This window comes from Marmota monax, unplaced genomic scaffold, assembly GCF_021218885.2.
Source record: "Marmota monax isolate L192 unplaced genomic scaffold, Marmota_monax_Labrador192_F-V1.1 WCK01_AAM20220418_F8-fsc00035, whole genome shotgun sequence".
Classification (NCBI taxonomy): domain Eukaryota; kingdom Metazoa; phylum Chordata; class Mammalia; order Rodentia; family Sciuridae; genus Marmota; species Marmota monax.
This window is the reverse complement of record NW_026691961.1, coordinates 9,921,882-9,944,025: the sequence shown is the minus strand read 5'-3', so window position 1 is coordinate 9,944,025 and position 22,144 is coordinate 9,921,882. Positions and strand designations below refer to the sequence as shown.

Sequence of the window (22,144 nt, the reverse complement as noted above, 5' to 3'; positions counted from 1 at the left end):
GGGTGCTTTAATTCCAAGAGGGAGGCACTGGTTCCCTGCCAGTAATGGCAAGTGAGGTTGGGCAGAAATAAAGAACAAGCAAGAAAGGATGGTGATGTTTATTTTTGCTCCAAGCTGAAGAAATAGGTCACTCAGGCTTCCTGTGGCAAATAGGAACACAGAGCTCTCACACAAGGAAGCATGCAGCAGCATCATGATATTCCAGAAACAGATGAAATTGTTCCCTTGGGAATGGAGAGGTTACAATGTGTCCAAGCGAGGGAATACCATGTCCACCAAAATCACATTCCTAAAGCTTTACTGAGGAAGGAAGAAGGAAGTGGAGAATAAAAGCCCAAAATTATGTGGATAAATTGCATTCGGCTTCCTTCAACTATATTCCCAGTATAGAACTTCAGTATTCTTTGAGCAATAGGAGCCAGTTTAATTTAAATTCATGTTATGACTTTGTTGTTTCAGTGTGTGTTTGCTTCCTCCTTTCCTCTGTTCCCTCCTCCCTCCCTCCCTCCCCATCCCTCTCCTTTCACTCTCTCTTCTCCTTTTTCTTTTCCTCTCGTCTCTACTCTTTCCATTTTTGACAAGGGGTCTTGCTAGTATTCCCATGCTAGCCTAGAATGCTCCTGGGCTCAAATGATTCTACTGCCTCTAGCCTCCCAAGTACTGGGAATCCAGCCACTGCCAGTGAGTATTACCTTTCAAATATCAAAAATTCTATTTTCAATGAGGAGAGTTTAAAAACTTTTAAAGAATGTCCATTTTAAAAGTTAAGGCAGGGGGCTGGGGATGTGGCTCAAGCGGTAACGCGCTCGCCTGGCATGCACGGGGCGCTGGGTTCGATCCTCAGCACCACGTAAAAATAAAATAAGGATGTTGTGTCTACCGAAAACTGAAAAATAAATATTAAAAATAAATAAATACAATCTATGCTAAGCCTCAGGCTAGCATCATTCTGAATGGAGAAAAACTGAAGGCATTCCCTCTAAAATCTGGAACAAGACAGGGATGCCCTCTCTCTCCACTTCTGTTCAACATAGTTCTCGAAACACTGGCCAGAGCAATTAGACAGACGAAAGAAATTAAAGGCATAAAAATAGGAAAAGAAGAACTTAAATTATCACTATTTGCAGATGATATGATTCTATACCTAGCATACCCAAAAGGCTCTACAAAGAAACTATTAGAGCTAATAAATGAATTCAGCAAAGTGGCAGGATATAAAATCAACACGCATAAATCAAAGGCATTCCTGTATATCAGCGACAAATCCTCTGAAATGGAAGTGAGGACAACCACTCCATTCAAAATATCTTCAAAAAAAATAAAATACTTGGGAATCAACCTAACAAAAGAGGTGAAAGACTTATACAATGAAAACTACAGAACCCTAAAGAGAGAAATAGAAGAAGATCTTAGAAGATGGAAAAATATACCCTGTTCATGGATAGGCAGAACTAACATCATCAAAATGGCGATATTACCAAAAGTTCTCTATAGGTTTAATGCAATGCCAATCAAAATCCCAAAGGCATTTCTTGTAGAAATAGAGAAAGCAATCATGAAATTCATATGGAAAAATAAAAGACCCAGAATAGCAAAAACAATGCTAAGCAGGAAGTGTGAATCAGGCGGTATAGCGATACCAGACTTCAAACCATACTACAGAGCAATAGTAACAAAAACAGCATGGTACTGGTACCAAAACAGGCGGGTGGACCAATGGTACAGAATAGAGGACACAGAAACCAATCCACAAAACTACAACTATCTTATATTTGATAAAGGGGCTAAAAGCACGCAATGGAGGAAGGATAGCATCTTCAACAAATGGTGCTGGGAAAACTGGAAATCCATATGCAACAAAATGAAACTGAATCCCTTTCTCTCGCCATGCACAAAAGTGAATTCAAAATGGATCAAGGAGCTTGATATCAAATCAGAGACGCGCCGTCTGATAGAAGAAAAAGTTGGCTACGATCTACAGTCGGTGGGGTCGGGCTCCAAATTCCTCAATAGGACACCCATAGCACAAAAGTTAATAACTAGAATCAACAAATGGGACTTACTCAAACTAAAAAGTTTTTTCTCAGCAAAAGAAACAATAAGAGAGGTAAATAGGGAGCCTACACCCTGGGAACAAATCTTTACTCCTCACACTTCAGATAGAGCCCTAATATCCAGAGTATACAAAGAACTCAAAAAATTAGACAATAAGAGAACAAACAACCCAATCAACAAATGGGCCAAGGACCTGAACAGACACTTCTCAGAGGAGGACATACAGTCAATCAACAAGTACATGAAAAAATGCTCAACATCTCTAGCTGTCAGAGAAATGCAAATCAAAACCACCCTAAGATACCATCTCACTCCAGTAAGATTGGCAGCCATTATGAAGTCAAACAACAACAAGTGCTGGCGAGGATGTGGGGAAAAGGGTACACTTGTTCATTGCTGGTGGGACTGCAAATTGGTGCAGCCAATTTGGAAAGCAGTATGGAGATTTCTTGGAAAGCTGGGAATGGAGCCACCATTTGACCCAGCTATTCCCCTTCTCGGTCTATTCCCTAAAGACCTAAAAAGAGCATGCTACAGGGACACTGCTACATCGATGTTCATAGCAGCACAGTTCACAATAGCAAGACTGTGGAACCAACCTAGATGCCCTTCAATAGACGAATGGATAAAAAAAATGTGGCATTTATACACAATGGAGTATTACTCTGCATTAAAAAATGACAAAATCATAGAATTTGCAGGGAAATGGATGGCATTAGAGCAGATTATGCTAAGTGAAGCTAGCCAATCCCTAAAAAACAAATGCCAAATGTATTCTTTGATATAAGGAGAGTAACTAAGATCAGAGTAGGGACGAAGAGCAGGAGAAGAAGATTAACATTTAACAGGGATGAGAGGTGGGAGGGAAAGGGAGAGAGAAGGGAAATTTCATGGAAATGGAAGGAGACCCTCAGGGTTATACAGTGGAGGGGGTAGAGAGAGAGGAGGGGAGGGGAGGGGAGAGGTGGGGAGGGGGGAGGGTGGAGGATGGGAAAGGCAGCGGAGCACAACAGACACTAGTATGGCAATATGTAAATCAATGGATGTGTAACTGATGTGATTCTGCAATCTGTGTATGGGGTGAAGGTGGGAGTTCATAACCCACTTGAATCAAAGTGTGGAATATGATATGTCAAGAAATTTGTAATGTTTTGAACAACCCACAATAAAAAATTAAAAATATAAAAAAATAAATGAATAAATAAATAAATAAATAAAAAGTTAAGGCAGGCTAAGCACAGTGCCTCGTGCCTGTAGCCCAACTGCTCAGGTTAAGGGTGGAGGATTGCAAGCTTGAGGCTAGCCTGGCCAACTCACCAACCCCTGTCTAAAAATAAAAAGGGCTGGCGGTGTAGCTCAGTGGTGGAGCACCTGCCTAGCACATGCTAGACGCTAGGTTCCACCACAATAAAAATAAAGTCAACAATACTCATTAGTTTGTTTTTGTTTTTCAACTGAAGATGATCATTGTCCTTGGTCTAGGAGCTGCGCCAACACTTGGAGATACCACGGGCGCAGGAGATGCATTTGGGCCTGAGGGAATGGGAATCCACAGAAAGCCCTTGTGGAGGAGACAGAATAAGTCAAAGAATACTTGAGCTGGGAGAACCGAAAGAGGGTAGTCAGGGGGCTTCACAGGGGAGCAGGTGCCATTTGACTTAGTTCTTGAAGGCGCCGGTTGCAGTTGCTACTTAGAGAGGAGAGCGGGGCTGTAGGGCTGCGCAGAGGGAGCAATAAACATCGGCTTATTTCCCCGACATCAAACACAACACAGCACCCCTAACTAAGGTCAGGCGGCCATTCAGCAGGTTCCTGAACACACAGCTAAACCCGCCTCTAAGATCAGACCGCCAATCAGGACGCTGCCTGGGGTTCCCAAGCATGTTTCTGCACCCCTTGAAGCTCAAGCCATGCCCCAAATCAGGCCTCTAAGTCTCATCCAAAACGCTATCACCCCCTTTAGTCCTAATAGTTCACTCCGCGGTATTTGGTCTATATCTCAGAACTAATCCTGTGACCGTTTCTGTGACCAACCTTTCTGATTGACTATTATAGAGGACAAATCAAGGACGCTGAGGTAGACCCTCCACTCTGCCTGCATTCTAGAATCACAAGAGATTTTTTTTTTTTTAATCTCACTGTTGGGCCCCATCCCAGAGATTCTGGTTGATTGGCACAGTTTTGGGTTTGGGATACTGTAAAAGCTTCCTGAGTGATTTCAGATTTCAAAAGCACATGTAGCATGACGTTCCAAATAGCCATCTAAAAAGGAAAAGCTTGGCTTGGGCGTCAAACCACCGCTGCATCACACTCAAGTGGTAAAGAGCAAAGTTGCTTGGAATGAGATTCATTCTTGATTCTCTCGTCACAAAGAAAATGTCCTACCGCCCACCGCTTTTCTTAGAGCCCCCTTCAAGTCCCTGTTCCTCAGGCTGTAGATGAAAGGGTTCAGCATGGGGGTCACCACTGTGTACAGCACGGTGGCTGCAGTGTCTTTCTCAGCTGAGTGGGAGGAGGAGGGGTTGAAATACACAGCGATGATGGTGCCATAGAAGAGGGAGACCACAGCCAGGTGGCAGCTGCAGGTGGAGAAGGCTTTCCACCTCCCCCTTGCGGAGGGGACTCTCAGCACAGCACAGGTGATGTGGATGTAGGAAGCCAGGATGCACACAAACGGGGTGATCATGATCAGGGCGCCCTCAGTGAGAATCATCAGCTCATTGAGGTGTGTGTCTGAGCAGGAGAGTCTCAGGAGGGGAGTCACATCACAGAAGAAGTGGGGGATGGCATTGTCTGCACAGAACGAGAGCCTGGCCATCAGCAGAGTATGCAAGAGGACGTTCAGGTTGGCGATGACCCAAGATCCAGCCACCAGCAGAGCACAGAGCCGATGGGTCATCTTGGTTGTGTAATGTAAGGGGTGGCATACAGCAACAAAGCGGTCATAGGCCATCACGGCCAGGAGGAAATTGTCCATGTCCACAAACATGAAAACAAAATACATCTGTGAGAGACACCCAGAGAAGGAGATGGTCTGCATCCCTAGGATGTGATTGGCCAGCATCTTGGGGACAGTGGTAGAGGAGAAGCAGATGTCCACAAGGGACAGGTTGCTGAGGAAGAAGTACATGGGGGTGTGCAGGCGGGAGTCCGTGCTGATGGCCAGGATGATGAGCAGGTTTCCCAGGACGGTGGCCAGGTACATGATCAGGAAGAGCAGGAAGAGGAGCCGCTGCTGCTGGGGCTGCCTGGAGAATCCCAGGAGGAGGAACTCGGAGACGCTCTGGTTTGTGCCTCTCATGGGGCTGGAAACCTTGACCTGGAGACAAAGATGGATAAATCCCAAAGCTTGGGACGTGGTAGTTAAGATGAGGCAATTAAGAAGATTGCAGGGCTGGGGCTGGGCTCAGTGGTGCAGCACTTGCCTGGCATATGTAAGGCACTGGATTCGATGCTCAGCACCACACATAATAAATAAAATAAAGGTCCATCCACAACTTAAAAAAAAAACACAGAAAGATTGCAGGAAGAGAGTATGGAACCTAAGTAAGACATTAGAGTTTTGCTCCCTGGGTTTTCTCCAGTGACCACTCTCTTTGGGCCTCTATTCCTTTGTTAGAATAATGAAATAATTTCCTTGTGGATCAGTGGACAGCGTCTCTGGAAGGACACCAGGGGGTTGTGACCGTAGATTTGTTGTGAAGCATTTGTACTGTTTGAACTTTCTACCAACACCTTTTATTTCTAAGAAGTGAGATAAAATACTACAGATAGAAGAATATTAATAGAATTTCTAGTATTTATAATGAGTTCTAGAGAAGATGTAAAGTGGTTTCCTAGAGAATGTCATGTACCAAGCTTTTAGCATTGAGTATTAGTGTCATCAATATCATTAGTGCTGTTGCCTTAGAGAAAATAACTCCATTTTATCTTCTGATATTTGAACATTCCTGACATGTGCTCTGAGGATTAGATCAGGAGCAGTTGATAACTGCTGCCGGAGTAATAATGATAATATTGCTGCTTCTTTCTGAACTCACATTTACAGAGCACTTTAAAGAGGTCTGAATCAGGCTTTCTTGGCTATTTCCACTGATGTCCCTGAATCTGACTTGTAAATTTTAAGTGGAAATGACGCAGAGGTATGGGCATAAATAGCCCATTTCTATTCCCCAGTCAGGATCTCAGAAAAAAAAAAAAAAACAGACAGATATTGATCATGATGGGTGATTATAAGGTACTGCCAATGATCTCAGGGCTATTTTTATGGCTCCACTTTTTTAAAAAAGTGGCCAAGAACAGTGGCACACACCTGGAATCCTAGTGACTCGGTCCAGAGGCTGAGTCAGGAGGATCACAAGTTCAAGGGCAACCTCAACAACTTAGCAAAACCCTGTCTTAAAACAAGAAATAAATAGGGCTGAGAGTTTAGCTTAGTGGTAGAGTACCTCTGGGTTCAATCCCCCCTAGTGAAAAAGGAAGGAAGGAAGGAGACAGGATTAAAGAGGGAGGGACAGAGGGGAAGGAAAGAAGAAAACTGAGGAGTGTCCTGTGAGGCTTCACTGCTGACAAGCAATTATTGTTGAAGGCCCACTAATCTGACTCTTACCCAGAAAGAATGGTTGTCCTCACGGTCACCAGATGTCCTGGTCTTGCTTTGTTTTTTCAGACCTGGACAGAAGTTACTGGTTTGAGGGAGGGGGACTTGTCCTTGGGGTTTTCAGGCTAAGTTTGCATGAAGAAGCTGCTGGAGTGCCTGCACTCAGCCCCAGTGCAAGAAGGACATGCAGGAGAGTCACAGGGTAAGTGCTTTACAGGAACTTCCATGGCCACTAGGGCCATATTCCCTAAGAGCCTTGTTAGAGACAAGTGGAGAGTAATTGTCCCTTCTCCTCTTGGGCTCTTGGTGGCCCAACACCATCAATAAAGACGTGTCACCTGCATTGTGTAATTTCTGCCTTGTAGTTGGCAACGTTGAAAATGATGCAATCTTGGAGGAAACCCTTATGCTAAAGAAAATTCACAGTTCTGTATTGTATCTCCCACTCAAGCTGGGATGGTGTCCTTATTGGGAAATGTACCGTGAGATTAAAAGAATATCTTTTGTATTTTCATAGACCTGTGTGCAATTTCCAGATCCATCATTACCAGTTATTACATGCCATTGGGCAACCAGCCTCTACTTGCACAGGGGTCCAAGGAGGTCCCTTCCAGGAGGCAGTGGGACCTCAACTTGGCCGAGACAGATTCTTGACTTATACCACAGAAAAGAATCTCAGGATGTGTCAAAAGCAAGGCAAGCAAAGATGTATTCAAGTTTAGCTAAGCAAAGTTATACACATGCCAAAGGCAGGGAACAGATGCCCCCCTCGCCTCTTAGAGGAGATGAGCATCCAGCCCAGCACTGTGCTTCCTGACTCCACATGGGGCTTTCCCAGGATGCAAAGTGCAGGTTCCCAGGCAAGCGTTCCTGAAGATCAATCCCCTGTTGACCACTTCATATTGGGGGTTCAGGTGGTTTCTCTCTGGTTAAGCAGTCCAGCTATAAGTCAGCACAGGAACACTGTGTAGCTCTTTGAATCTGGTGACATTTAAACAGATTATGTTTTTGTCCTGCTTGATCTGGTGCAAGCACATGCTCAGGTTTTGTTCAGCTAACTGAAGACACAAGCATGGCTGGTCATGCTCATAGATCCCATCTTCATCTGATAAAAGTTTCTTCCTTTCTCCCTGAGAGCCCACCTATCTCATTCTTTTAAGGAGGGGTACTGAGTATTTAACCTAGGGGCAATTAACCACTGAGCCACATCCCCAGCCCTTTTTTATTTTTTGAGACAGGGCCCCTCTAAGTTGGTGAAGCTGGCCTCAAACTTGTGATCCTCCTGTTTTAGCGCCTGAGTCTCTGGGATCACAGGTATGCACCACCACATGTGACTTCACCTATTTCATTCTGTATTAAAAAATCTCACCACCTGTAGAGTGGAGAGACAATATTCACCTCATAGAGTTGGGATGACTCAATGAGATAATTTTTGTTGAACATCTCATAACTCCTAACCTCATCAATGTGATGGGCTAGGACCCAGTCACTAAGCAGAGACTGCAGATATTAAATCATATATGCATCCTTTACTCTCCGCTAAATACGTACCATTTGGGAATAGTGCCATATACTTATTTTCATATGTCAATAGTCATTTTTATAAGGGGTCATATGATAAGTCTTTTCTTCTATATCTTAAATTGGGATAAATGAGAAATGGGAATCACTGTTGGGTCTATTTATAAATTGGTGGAACATGGACTCCAATGAAGAAATGAGAATTCTTGATTCCAATAGGTATCAAACTTTCCTCTACAGTTGTTTTGAAGGCAAGATCTGACTGTAAGATGTCCGTAAGACATTTGATCTTATACGTCATAAATTCCTGGATTGACACACTAAAGAGTCAGTCATAAAAACCATATACCTGCTGTGGTGCATTGGCATACTCTTGTAATCCCAGCTACGCAGGAGGCTGAGGCAGGAAGATCACAAGTTCAGGACTAGCCTCAGCAACTTAGTGAGGACCTAAGCAACGGCAAGTTGTTGTCTCAAAATAAAATCTAAAAAGGGCTGGAAATGTGGCTTAATGGCTAAACATTCTTGGGTTCAATTCTCAGTATCAACACACACACACACACACACACACACACACACCCCTTGAGTCAGAAGTAGCAGTCAAATCCTTTAAGTAATGTCTTCTGAAAACCATGTGTTCCTCTGACTAATCTTCTGTGGTGGCTCCCAATAACTCAAGACTAAAACTTCAGGGTTTTAATGAGCTTTCACATCTTCATCAGACACAAACTGTTAGACATCAAGTTCTGTCTATCCTGTCTCCAGAATTGGCCACAAAACAAACCCATAAAACTAATTATGAAAGATAAAGTGGGGAGAATAGCAAAGGCATTATTTGCAAGTGATAGAAAACCAACCCATATCAGCCTTAGGAGAAATGGAATCTACTGGTTAACGTAATTGTAAAGTACAGTGTCTTCTTAGAAAGCCTTTGTGTTTCAGGAAGGGCTAAATTCAGGGACCTGAATAATGACACCAAAACCCTGCGTTTTTCTCTCTCTCTCCACTTTGTTTTCTTCTGCTCTATTTCATTCTGTAGACTCTCTCCACGTGGCAGCAAGATAGCTGTTTCAAATTTACATCCTCCTAGACTAACAATCACAGGGCACGTAGAACTTCTCTCTACCAACGTTGACCTATTAACCTCAGGTAATGCTGTAATCATCTCTTCTTGGGTCATGCGACCAATCCTGAATCAACCATTTTGAATGGGAGAGTGGGATATTCTGGTCCTCCTGGGTCATAAATCCAGTCCACACACTGCTGCCATGATGTGCTCCCTCATCACAGCCAATATACATCATCAACTCCAAAGCTGTGAGCCTTTTCTCCTTGTAAGTTGACTATCTCAGGTATTTACTCTAGAGGTGGAAAGCTGATCAACACATACATATTCCATGCGAAAATACAGTCCATTATCACCAGAACTAAGTGGGTGAGGATAGGGCCTCCCCAATCAGGTCTGAAGAATGGATATGGGAAGGAAGCTCCATGAACCCAAATTCAGAACCACAATCCACTAGCATTAGCTCATCAGCAAGGCTGAGCAAAGGGGTTGGAGAAGGAACTTAGCACAGAGAGATAAACTAGTAAGCTGTTTTGAAAGTTGTTCAGAGAACTTGGAAAAACCTATACTGAAAGACAACTCAACATCAATGAATACCCTCAACACCCAGATCTTGGTTTCTAAATGTCATTCCTTGAAAAAGGATGTCATGTTGTGTCATTAGCTACAAGGGAACCTGGAAAAGCACATAGTTAGCTTGTAAGGCTCCACAGGAAAAGCAGAGAAGGAAGGAGGGCTAGACTGAATACTGACTGAGCCAAACTGTAGCCTGACATGTATAGTCTGCCTAACTATAATCTGGAAAAACATGTCAAAATGATCATGGCAAGACTGAAAGTCATTGGCCAGAGGAAATAACTGAAGATCTTCAAACTGAAAAGGAAAATGATATCAAAAGAAGTAGCTATGGGGCCAAGGATGGTGGCACATGCCTGTAATCCCAGCAGTTTCGGAGGCTGAGGCAAGAGGACTGTGAATTCAAAGCCAGCCTCAGCAACAGGAAGGTGCTAAGCAACTCAGTGAGACCCTGTCTCTAAATAAAATACAAAATATGGCTTAGGGGTTTAGTGCCCCTGAGTTCAATCCCTGGTACCTCCCCAAAAGAAAGCAGAAAGGGGGAGGGGGCTCAGTGGTATAGCACTTGCCTAATGAGGGGTGTAGAAAGAAAGGGGCAGGTTCCAGGTCAGCGGCCATCGCTGCTTGTCCTTTCCATTCCTTCCCACCTTGAGCTCCAGGCCTCCAGGTGAACCTAGCAGGTGGCTTCACCCAACCACAAGCTGCGCTAACCCTCCTTTTAGGGTTGGTAATTCTTTCCCCTATTCCAAGAACCACCCTGCCCTGTTTAGGGCAAGGGAGGGTGGCCCAGAGGCACCTGGTCTAAATTTGGTCCTAGACTCTGTAACCCCCTTCCTAGAGCCTCAGGAGCCTCTTTCAGGGAGGACTCCTGGCTTTCTCACACCAGAGTGCTCACTAAGTCACATGCCAATCAGGACAGAATTTGCTAGGCCCCAAATCCTGGACTGCCACCAAGACTCCCCCAGGGAAGTTCCTTCCCACCCCACAGAAACTATAAAGTCCCAGGAACAACACCTGCTTTCCACAGATATTGACCACCTTTGGCCTCCTTTTCCAGGGGCTGGAGTCTTATCTCCACTCCAGTCATCTGGCAGGGAGGTTTGAGAGCCTTTCACAGCAAACATTTACAAAGAAAAGAGCTGGGACTTTGGAGTTACTGCTTGCGGGTCACCCAAGTCAACCAAGATGCACTGACGCTCCTTTCTGAGGCTGAACAATGTTAATGAAACAAACGTTACCCAGCTTTCACCCCACTCCTTCAGTGAAGGATCCCAATCAGGAAACTAAGCCCTAAGCCCCCAGGTTGGCCTTCCTGCCTTAGTCTGCACAGTAGCTGTGGGACCTACAACTGACAGCAATTTTTATTATTTTCTGAATGCTTTTGCCCCAGCTTGCTTTCTTGCCATTGTTGTGATTGGAACATCGCTGTTTATTTTCAGGTTAAAGATTTCCCTTTCTAATGGTCCTTTTCAAAGGGAGGTTTATCTGCTTTTTCACTCCATAATATCCTTCACCTGTTTTTGTAAATCAAAACTTCAGCGGTCCATTAAAGGAACCAGGAACTGGACTACCCCAGGTGGGACTCGAACCCACAATCCCTGGCTTAGGAGGCCAGTGCCTTATCCATTAGGCCACTGGGGCAACTGGTTAAAGATCCTCAGAGTATATTGAAAGGAGTAACCCATACCGGTGGTTAAAGTGGCTCAGGATTGGATGTTTATTGAAAAACACCTGGCTGAGTCCCTACAACATTCTAGCCTCAAATCAAGTCGCCAAGGATGCAGTAGAGAACTTGACATGAAGCCGGGCGCCCGCTGAGCTCCGCTGCAGACCGCGCTCTCCTCTCCCTGGGTGCGTTTCGCTCCTCCACCCTACGGACACCCGATGGACACCCGCTCTACCGACACCCGCTGGACACTCGCTGTCGAGGGCCTCCCAGGCTCCCGAGCCCATTGGATTTTCCCTCGGATGACGAGCCGGCGAGCAATGAGTCTCTGCCGGCTTGGTCGGTGGACATTGGCCCTTAGGCTGCCCTCAGGCGGTGCTCCCCAGGTCCAGCGCTTGACCTAGACCCAGCAGCGCGCCCCGCTAGGAAGGACGGGCAGAAATAGGGAGGCGACCCCACCGGATCCCCTGAGCCTCCAGCACAGGCCAATGTCGGCGCCTTCTCAGCCGCGGGGTGCGCGCAGCCCCAGGCTGGACGCCACACCCAGAGCTTGACCCGGGACACCGGGCGGGGGAGTGCCGAAGGTTCACCTCGGACCTTGCTGTTGAGGCACCCGCGCTCGAGGGGCTGCGGAGCTGCAGACAAAAGCCCTTCCCCTTGCGGTTGCCCAAAGCGATCTCCTCGACATCGTGGGCACGACTCCTGAAAATCTGCTGGAAACCTGCCCTTCTTACTCTTGGTAGCTTGTAATTTATCCAGAGGTGAAAACCGAGCAGAATCTGGAGCTGCTCGAGATCGCGTGCCTCAGGGAACTTTTGGGCACCTCAGAGGGACCACTCCTCGCATCACCCCAATATCATTAACATTTCTGACCCTGGGGAAGAGTCAGCCTTGGCGATTTAGAACCCACGCGCCTGCGAGGCTGGGGAGCGTCCTTAAGGGGACCGGGACCCTGGCTTCTTGTTGGAGCGCGCTTCCCTTTCCTATGGACGAGATCTAGGGAGCAGCAGCTCACCACTTAAAATCCTTTGCGTTTCAGCAGAAGGCGGGAGAAAAAAGAAGCTCGGGTGGCTGAAGGTAAAGCTGAGCACTAGCTGGTTCATTGGGGCCCTCTTTTTCCTGTCCGGGCCTGGAAGATGGAAGAACGACAAGCGATCCCTGAGCTGACCGGCTCTACGGGTCACTCTGAGACAAAAGAACAGGTGACAAAACAACTAGAGGCTGGCGATGGTGAGCCACATCTGTCTTTACAGATTATTGAAAAAAAAAAAAAATGTCCCGGTTTGGTGGCTCAGAATCAGGGATTCCAGGGCAAGAAGATCGCAGTTCATAAGCCAGCCTCAGCGATTTAGCAAGACTGTGTCACAATCAGGAACGGTTGAGAGCTTGGGCCGTGGCTCAATGGCAGAGCACTTGCCTAGCACGTTTCAATCCTCAGCACCACATTAAGGATAATTAACTAAAGGTATATCATGTCATGGGAAAAAGGGGGAGAAAAAAGGTTTGGGAATGTGGTTCCCCAAACGTCAGTATTGACAAAACTTCTATTTAACAATACCAGTTGTCTTGAAGACAGACAGTCTTATATTATGGATCTTAAGGTATACTTATATATTATATTAAGGTATACTTTCAAGTGCCCTACAATATTTTTACCAGGTTGGTTCTTACACATTTGTTTTCTCTCCTTTTTTTTGGGGGGGGTGGGGGTGGGGGGGTGGGGGTGGATGGGGTATGGTGAGGGTGGTGGTTTAGCTAAGGATCAAACCCCAGAGAAACATGCTGGGCAAGGAATTCTCCCCTGGAATCCATTGGGGCAGTGCAGTGGAGGTGAGCCTGAGATGTGATTATGTTCTGCATAAGTCCTAGAGAGACACTTGAGGGACCCAACGCTTTAGGACACCCCTTTCCCCAGGCCAGACACTTTCCAGAAAAAGCTGGTGGCCAGATCCTAATGGAGTGTATTTCTGTGGACACTCATCTTTTCCAGCACACTCATCTTTTCAAGGTGACCCCGGCCACCTGGAGAAGGTCCTGGACCACTGTTAAGGCTTTGGTTTTTTGTTGTTGTTGTTGTTTTTGTTTTTTGTATTTTAATTTTTTTCAAAGATATAGCCAGGTGGGTTTTTTTTTTTCTTTTCTTCTTTTTCTTTCTTTCTTTTTTTCTTTTTTTTTTTGAAAGTAGATACATATTTAAGGAAGAATGCTGACTATCTCCAGAGGGAGAGACAGCCTTTTAATTTTTTTAATATCCAGCATTTTTTATTGTTTTTAGCAAGAGGATTGTTCCCAATAATCCCACCCATTCATGTCAATGAAAACTTTGAGACTCTCTGAGAGTGCTTTCTTTTGTGGTTTCCTTAAAGATGTTAACAATTTTTTTTTCAGTACTGGGAATTAAACTAGGGTACTCTACCACTAAGCTGCACCCCCAGCCTTTTTTATTTTTTCTCTTGATACAGGGTTTCACTAAATTGCCCAAATTGACCTCAGATTTTGTGATCCTCCTATCTCAGCTTCCAAAGTAGCTGGTATTACTGACATGAGCCCCTGCCTGGGAGCCCTCCTGCAGGTCCCAGGAGCAGCAGTAAAAGTCTAACTGTCAGAAAACTACCTGGGCCTTTGAAGGAGTGCTCCGGGATTCAGATCATCTGCATCCTAAAAAGGGGACCTCGTAGAGGAGGGCTCGTCCGGGATTTGAACCCGGGACCTCTCGCACCCTAAGCGAGAATCATACCCCTAGACCAACGAGCCACCAGGAGAGGGTTCTCTATTGCTCCTTAAAGCCCCAGGTGTCCTGGGGCAGCCCAGCGGACAGCAGAGTTTCAGATCCGCCTAGCGAGAAGTTCAAGGTCACGGAAGAGCCCAGCTCCCGGGACTCTCCCAGTTACACAAAGTGGAGTCCCCTGTGTCCCCTCAACCACCACCAATCCGATGTCGTCCAGGCCCCTCGCAACAGCTGCTACCACAGGTGCGCCGCTTCGGGGTCACTTCACTAAACTCACTCCCTGCCGCAAAATATTTCACCTGTCCGGAGTTACAAAGGGACTCCCAACTGAGAACAGAGCAGTGACACCAAGACACTTGGGACATATGCCCCCCAGACTCTGGGGATATAAACTCCGGGCTATTTCAGGACTCCAAGGTAGTAAGCATACAAAAGGAAAGCAACCGCCCAACGTGGGGCTCGAACCCACGACCCTGAGATTAAGAGTCTCATGCTCTACCGACTGAGCTAGCCGGGCTTCCTTAGCAAGCACTGCTGGCTGTAGAAATTGGCCCAATGGCCTGAGGTTGCTGAAAGCCCGGCTGGGTTAAGAAGTCGATCTGAAGATTTGGGCCAGTCTTCTTCTGAAGTCCACAGCTGCATTCGCCTTGATGCCCCCTCTGCACCTTCCAGTACCACCCCTCAGCCACCCACCACCAAGATGCAGCACTGAGGAAAGGGACACAAGGGTGAAACCTAAGACTGGGGATGTGCACAACCTGTCCCTATAAGCCCACGCAGGGCCCTACCTGGGGTAGGTCCAGGGGTAACATTCCAAGATTCCCCTTCCGCAGAGCCTGGATTTCACCCCCAGGATCCCAGCCCACACCCACAATCTAGGCCTCTACACCTCAGGGAGACAAAAGCCCAGGAACCCTGGACCCCACCAGACCACAGGAAGGAAGCCACCAGGCAACAGCGCTCTACCCCGGGAGAATCCAAGAGACAGCATGCGGAGAGCCGGCCCTTAATGGTGCAAGAAGGGCCGCTTCTTCACTGCCTCGAACTCAAACCAAAGGCAGTGGGCAGGTTCAGTTTCAGGTCTTTTTTTAAACTACTTTTCTAGACGTCCTATTTTAATATCCAAATCCAGCACTGGGCTGTCTCAGGGCGTCAAAAAAGTGGGCTCGTCCGGGATTTGAACCCGGGACCTCTCGCACCCTAAGCGAGAATCATACCCCTAGACCAACGAGCCACAGAAATTCTGGCGTTAGATACTCTATATGACCCTTATGCGCCCTGGGGCCAGGCGAGTCGGATTTCAGAGCCGCAAGGAAAAGCAAGTTCAGCGGAGGTGGCGACAGAGGGCGCCCAAAACCCCAGCCTCTCTTTGACATCCACCAGGTGGGGAGCAGCCCCTTCGCCTAGGGGTGTCCCCTAGGTCCTGGCGGATCGGCTCTGAGCAAGGGATTCGCGCGCCCCCGCGCCGCAGCCCTCGCCCTGGTCCCTCCTGGTATCTACGGTGGAGAAGACGCAATTCCCGAGAGCGGGAAGGCTGCGTGGAGGGTCCTCGGGCCGTGACCACCCGGACACCCGCTTCGGCCACGCCACGGCCCTGCGGTGTGGCAGCCGAGAGTGGGCAGCCAACTCCTGCTGGGTGCAGAAGTGCCTCGCCGGGCGCCGCTTCCTTTCCACCCTTCTCTTGCCCCAGCGCGGCAAGAAAAGAGCCCCGACAAGGAGCCCCGAACACAGGAGGGCGACTGGACTAGCCGCGCAGCGCCCCACCTCCGGAAGGGGTGTCCCGGGGGCAGGTGGGTCACGCCACCTACCCCGCTCCCTAGGCGGGCCAGCGGTGTGCTGTAGCTCTGTCTTTCCCGCGTCCAGCCCGGCAGGAGTGAGCTGGGCGGGTCTCTGCCCCTCCCCTGGAGCGCAGAGCGCAGTCCCTCCTCCCCCTGGTGAGAAGTTCCCGGGCCTGGGCGTGAGCGGTCCGAACCCGGTAGGACACCCCTGGCTTTGACAAACCTGCTTCTCCTTGAGCTGGACAGGCCACTTCTTCCACTGGCGCAATAGACCACCCATGCGGACCTGGAGTTCCCAGTGCCATCCCGACCCATGACCAGGAGGTTGAACCTCAGTGCTCTACCGACCAAGGGGTGTGGGGGGGGGGGGATGGCGCCATCTGGTCCATCTGTTTTTTGATCCGAGGCTTCAGGGTAACGTGGCTGCTCCTGAAGAGACTTCTTGGATCCCCAACATCACCCCTACCGCACAGGGCCAGACCTTGGGGACTGAGCTTCCAGTTGCAGCCAAAGTTCTGGGGTTGCAATCAGGGGAAACTGAAGTCGGAGAGGGGACCTCGAATCACAGAACTGTAGGCGACCAAAACATGTCCCCTCCTCCTGAGGCCTCGGACCCGGACCAGCCTCTGCGCTGAGGGCTCGGTGGGACCTTTGGGGTTTGGGGATGGGGGCGCGGGACTCTCTTTATACCTCGCTGACTCCTCCCCTAGCCACAAACCACCGCCCCACCGCAATCTGCCGCAGGCGGAGGGCTCCCCAGGAGAGCAGTCTTCCTCCAAAGTGCCTTCTGCTCACCTAACAGCCCCTCGCGTTTTTGCTGCTCACCCGCTTGGAGCAGGAATTTACCCCTCCTCCAGTTCGCGGGGAGCGCTCTTTCTGGGACTGCATGGCTCTGTCTCCTCCTGGGCTGGTTCACAGGGAAATTGGAGTTCCATCCAGGACCTAGTTGTAAGGATGGGCTCAGCCTCTCTGGAAATCAGTCCAGTCCAGGGAGATGGGGACATTTATGAAAGAAGGGTTAGGAAGCGGTTATAAGTGGGAGGCTCGTTGGTCTAGGGGTATGATTCTCGCTTCGGGTGCGAGAGGTCCCGGGTTCAAATCCCGGACGAGCCCTGTGATATGAACCCGTCACTTAGTTTAATTATGCTGCTTTTTTGAACCTCGTTATTAACAAGTATGTGTATCTATTGATTTGATTCCAGACCCTGGACAAAGGCAAAAAGTCCCGCCCAACGTGGGGCTCGAACCCACGACCCTGAGATTAAGAGTCTCATGCTCTACCGACTGAGCTAGCCGGGCAACCTACAGAGCCCCTCCTAAGAGCACATAGCCTATATTGTTCCTCTGGGAAAGTACCCAAAATCCCCTAGAAAAAAGGGAAGGCAGTCTGATACAGATGTACAAAGGAGTACAACCTCCCTGGACTACCCATGTCTGGTGCATGGAGGCCCAGGGGGGCTGAGCTAAAAGAGCATTTCCCCTGGGAGCCAAATGAAACCCCTCCAAGCACTTCTCCCTTCTCCAGAGGGGAAACTTGGGAGCCACTTTTAGTCAGTGAGGTCAGGGTCACAGGGTCCAGGTCACTAGAGATAGATGGAACTCCCTGTATCGGCTCCTAGGTGGTGGGTCTCCTCTAGGTCTGCGACAGGTCCTGGGTCCAAATCCCACACCAGCTCTCACTTTCAAACTCTAATTTCTTGTCTGACCCGCCCCCACTCTCCCCACCACACCCCCTTGCTTTAGGGTGGGCAGCATGGAGTGAACCAGGAAGGTGGTACCCCGGCATTGGGTAGAACTAGGGCCTTCCTCCTTTCCAGCCAGCTTCTGGAACATCCACCAGCCAATGAAAGAGGGCAAGTGCTCAGGGGTCTGGAGTTGGTCCACCCCAGAGATGCCCCTGCATGGGAAGGACTGCCGCACAATGCAGGGACCCAAGAAAAGACATGGCACTTTGGGGAACCTAGAGCCTTCGGCAGATTTGTAGGTCCAGCCCAGGGCAGGACGGGCTTTGCAGAGAACAGAGCCTCTGAGTCTCCCTGAACTCTGGCTCCTTCGCTGGGGCAGATGAGACTCAGCTTGGCTCAGGGCTGGGGTTGGTAAGTCAGAAAGGCAGGAAAGCCTTAGTGTGGGTGGCACAGGGAATCCCCTGCGGTTTTTCGACAGTGCCCAGCTCTGTTGTGACGCAAGTTACCGTGCCTCCACTGGGCTGGAGGGAGGTCTGGGTTGTCGAGGTACCTCAGAAAATGGACACTTGAGCTCCAGACCGTCCTCCTCTGCCTCTTCCCCTCAAGGCTTCTAGTATAGTCCTAGCTGGGCGAGGGTGGACAACAACGGGACCAAACCAATGTCAAGAATGCTGCTTGTGTTGGCTTGTTGGTCTAGGGGTATGATTCTTGCTTTGGGTGCAAGAGTTCCCAGGTTCAAACCTTAGACAACCTCCACACTTTTGACCCTTTGACACAGAGCCAGGGAAGAACTAGGGTTCATCAGCAAGACTCCAGACCTGAGCTGCCCTGATCCTTTCTCACTTCTCTTTAACCAAATGTCCCACTGGTTTGGCCCAGAGGGAAGCAAGGAGAGAAGGGTGTCTCCCGGTACTGCAGGCTCCCATGTCTTAGAGTATTTCTAGATACCCAAAGCTGGGGACACCCTAGAGAATGGGCCTAAATAAAGCAGATTTTTGTTGACCCATACTCCCAGGCCACACTGTATCTCTCCTCTAAACAGTGCCAGGCAACTGAGGGCAGAAGTTAAAGGTCATAAGGACCACAAGCATAAGGAACTGTTTGGCTTAAGGAGGTTTTACTTGCTTTAGATGTAAACTGTCACTCAGCATGGTGGCACACACCTGTAATCCCAGCGGCTTGGGAGCCCCAGGCAGGAGGAACTCAAGTTCAAAGACACTCAGCAACTTAGTGAGACCCTAAGTAACTCATGAGACCCTGTTGTAAATAAAATACAAAATAGGGCCGGGGATGGGGCTCAGTGGTTGAGGGCCCCTGGGTTCAATTTTTGGTACCATATAAACAATCCCAGATTCCACCCAGGCAGCCACCTCTGGACAGGCAGTGTGAGGCCTGGCTATAATATCTTGCTAACTGTCTGGGGTCTTGAGCTTTAAGTGTTGGGGACAACTTGCCATCTTCCTGTTTCAGTGTCCCAGTTCCTTAGGATTACAGATGTGTACCACCACACCTGACCCTCCAAATCATTTAAAATGGCTCTAAAAATCAGTCCCTCTACTCCCCTGTTCACCTGTGAGCAGGGTGAACAGTGGGAAGGCCCCCCACAGTGATTTGGCCATCTAGAATGGTCAGTCAGGAGAGCAGGTCCTGAGGAAGTTCCCCACACCAAGCTGGGTCAAGACGTTGAAGGGACCTCTTCCCTTAGCTCTGCCCCTGCCCTCTGCTTCCCCTGAAGTCCAGCCTCAAGGCCGTTGCCCTTGAAAAAGTCACAAAGCTAGATGGAAGGGGAAACGTGGGACCGGCCAGGAGTTTGCACACACAGTACCCAGGGCTCTCCCTTTCCTTCCCCAGCCGGGCTTCCTACCACCACACCACTCCCACAACCCCACTAGCCTGCCCTCCAAAGCGCCACGGTGGTCGGTGGTCGGTGTGAGTCCTCCCAAGGTGGGGCTGGCCTCCCCGCCCTGCCGCCGGCAGAATTCTGACACACTGCCTGGATTAGAACCTGCTTGCCACAAGCTTTCGGTTAATGGAGAATGTAATCCGTGGGTAAAGTCACCAGGAAGGTCTCCCAGGCAGCAGGAGCAAGAGGAAAGCAGGGAGGTAGTTGGTCATGGGCCTCCTTCTTGCCTCATGTATGAGTAAAGCTGAAACAATCTAGCCTTGCACTTTTAAACATTTCCGGGCGAGGACTGGACTGAACACGGAAGAAGGGTTAGGGGTAGGCTACAGAGCTCTGGGAAAGACCAAAGCTCCCCAGCAGGAATAGTCGCCGACTGGGGCCAAGAACACTAGTCAGGGGTAAAGGCAAAGGAGGGCCCAGGAAAGACCCTCACACTTCCTGGGCCACTCTGGTTGGAGTCACTAGTGTGCCCGACCCGAAGCCTCGCACTCACGCTGCACTGCGCCTGGTCCTTTGAAAAGGAAAATCCGAGGACCAAAGTCCTGGGCCCTCCAGGAGTCTCTGGCCTGGGGCAGTGGAGGCAGGGAAAGATCCACAAGTTCTCTCAGGTGCAGGCCTCTTTGAGGGTATCCAGAGGCGCCCAGAACTGGGGGAGGCCGAATAGAATCCGAGACCCGCAGAGCCGCAGAACCACGATGACAGGGAAGTGGATGCTGTAGCATTTTCCCGGCTGAAGCGGGAAACACTATGCAAACAGACACCCACTGTTGCATGCTCAAAAGGAGCGTGGAGGTGACCAGAAACAGGCCAAGGAGTGTGATTCCCGCTAGGAATGAGGGAGGTCGCGGGTTCAAATCCCAGAGGAGATATTACTTTGGCAAGTGAGATACCACCATCACCATCACATGGTGGTGGGAAGTTAGGTTCCCCGCTGCACTCAGGACTGCCTGACCCCTGTGATTTTGACTGTGTGTTCCTGCCTTCTGTGTTACTCCTTGCCCAGTGTTAGAAATTATTCTGATGTTGGATCTTTAAGATGAAGATCAAGAGGGACACAAGATAGAAATAAACCTTCTATTACTCAAAGGCCTAAGCAGTCCAGGGAATGCCTGCCTGAAGGGCACACAGAGGTCAGTAAAAACTACAGCAAGGTAACAAGTTGAACACACCCACAGAAACAAAATGTAAGAGATCCCAGCAAGCAGCTCCCTGAAACCCACATCCTGAAAGAACCCCCACATGCATCCTGCCACTACCTCAGAGACACCCTGGAAGCCTGCGACACACCCTGTTTCTTGCAGAACTTGCTAACCCTAACCCACTCTTGCAAGTCCATAAAAACCCCAAACCCCTGAGGACTCCGGCTGACACAGCTCTTGGAGTCTGGCTCCTCTCCTCTCTTGGAAAGTGAATAAAATTTTTTCCCCCACCTTAAAAAGTAATCCCAGACGACCCCTCCTCTTTTCCTTCAGCAGCGGGGATTGGGGTAGAATTCAGTGTGAACCTTGGGTGATCGATATAGGGGCAAGAACCCCGACTTGCGCGGGCGCTGACTCCACCTTCCCGCCGAAGTGTAGTTTGACCCCTGATGCGCTGTCGCCTCTTTCCCCCCCCCTTACTCAGACCACTGTCCCTTCGGGTAGGGCCAGACTTTCCTAATCTCTGAGTCCTGAGTGGGAGCTCCAACGTGAGTAGTTTGAGGGACGTGGGGCGCAGCCTTGGCTGGAGACTCGCTCACTCCACGCATCCCTCGGCGGCTCCCAAGCTGTTTTTCCGCGCCTCGGCCGCCAGGTGGTGCTGCGGGGCTGGGAAGCGGCTCCGTCGCCGCATGTATGGCAGGGGGCGCGCGAGCGAGGCGGTATCTGGCCCGGGCTTGCGTTGTCGCCTCTGTCAAGGACCCTCTGCGGGCCCGTCCTGAGAGGACGTCTTTTCAAATGGTCCCCCGATTTGGCCCCAGAAAATCTGATTTCTCCTCACTTCCTGGGATCTGAACAGAAACTACGGGGGCCACCCGGGCGTGAGACCCAGTGCCTCTGAGGTCCAGCATGACCCCATGGTGGACGCAATCCATGGTGGCCCAACTGCCTCTGTCCACACCGGGAGCAGTAAAAACACCCTTCCCCTCCCAGCCGGGGGCTGTCGGCAGAGGCCTGGCCATACTTGGAAAAAGGCAACACTCGCCGACACAGATGGTTTTTAATTATTAAACTAAGAAAATGACTCTAGACAGCTCAAAGGAAGCACATGTGACGTTTACATGCCAACAGGTGGAATCCGGAGGGTTTGTTAGATCATATATGGGGGGATAGTCCCTTGCGTTTAAGGCCAGGGTCAGCGCGTCGTGGGCTTAGCTCGCGCAGGTCCGCGTCGCTTCCTGTCCACGCCGCGGGACTGGGTCTTGTCTTCTGTCCCTAGGTCGGCGCGCCGCCCCACTCCCTTCCCGGCCCGGCACGATCCCGCAGTCCCTGACTGTAGGGTTTCCACGGTCTGCACGCCCGCTCCGACCGAGGCAGCGTGGCCGGATGTCAGAAATCGCCCGGGAGGTTGGCTCCTGGCAGTTCCTTGG

The 22,144-nt window shown here is 49.4% G+C and overlaps 1 protein-coding gene and 6 non-coding genes across 8 annotated transcripts; 1 reads left to right on the top strand and 6 right to left on the bottom strand.

Moving 5' to 3' along the window:
• Positions 1–4,420: 4,420 nt before the first annotated feature.
• LOC124092231 (olfactory receptor 1F1) lies at positions 4,421–7,646 on the bottom strand. Of its 2 annotated transcripts, XM_046443704.1 has the most exons (2): positions 7,620–7,646; positions 4,421–5,338 (listed from the first exon to the last, which is right to left on the bottom strand). In XM_046443704.1, the coding sequence occupies exons 1-2, from the start codon at positions 7,644–7,646 to the stop codon at positions 4,421–4,423; spliced, it is 945 nt and encodes a 314-aa protein (XP_046299660.1). The 2 variants fall into 2 exon arrangements, with proteins under 2 accessions (XP_046299660.1, XP_046299669.1); XM_046443713.1 differs by lacking the exon at positions 7,620–7,646 and having other exon boundaries at positions 4,421–5,356.
• A 3,740-nt stretch (positions 7,647–11,386) lies between these two features.
• Trnar-ccu (transfer RNA arginine (anticodon CCU)) lies at positions 11,387–11,459 on the bottom strand. Its single transcript has one exon. It is a non-coding gene; the product is annotated as a tRNA-Arg (tRNA).
• Positions 11,460–14,166: 2,707 nt separating this feature from the next.
• Trnap-agg (transfer RNA proline (anticodon AGG)) lies at positions 14,167–14,238 on the bottom strand. The gene has a single exon. It is a non-coding gene; the product is annotated as a tRNA-Pro (tRNA).
• Positions 14,239–14,656: 418 nt separating this feature from the next.
• On the bottom strand, positions 14,657–14,729 carry Trnak-cuu (transfer RNA lysine (anticodon CUU)). Its single transcript has one exon. It is a non-coding gene; the product is annotated as a tRNA-Lys (tRNA).
• A 645-nt stretch (positions 14,730–15,374) lies between these two features.
• Trnap-agg (transfer RNA proline (anticodon AGG)) lies at positions 15,375–15,446 on the bottom strand. The gene has a single exon. It is a non-coding gene; the product is annotated as a tRNA-Pro (tRNA).
• Positions 15,447–17,031: 1,585 nt separating this feature from the next.
• Trnap-cgg (transfer RNA proline (anticodon CGG)) lies at positions 17,032–17,103 on the top strand. The gene has a single exon. It is a non-coding gene; the product is annotated as a tRNA-Pro (tRNA).
• Positions 17,104–17,216: 113 nt separating this feature from the next.
• Trnak-cuu (transfer RNA lysine (anticodon CUU)) lies at positions 17,217–17,289 on the bottom strand. Its single transcript has one exon. It is a non-coding gene; the product is annotated as a tRNA-Lys (tRNA).
• Positions 17,290–22,144: the final 4,855 nt, after the last annotated feature.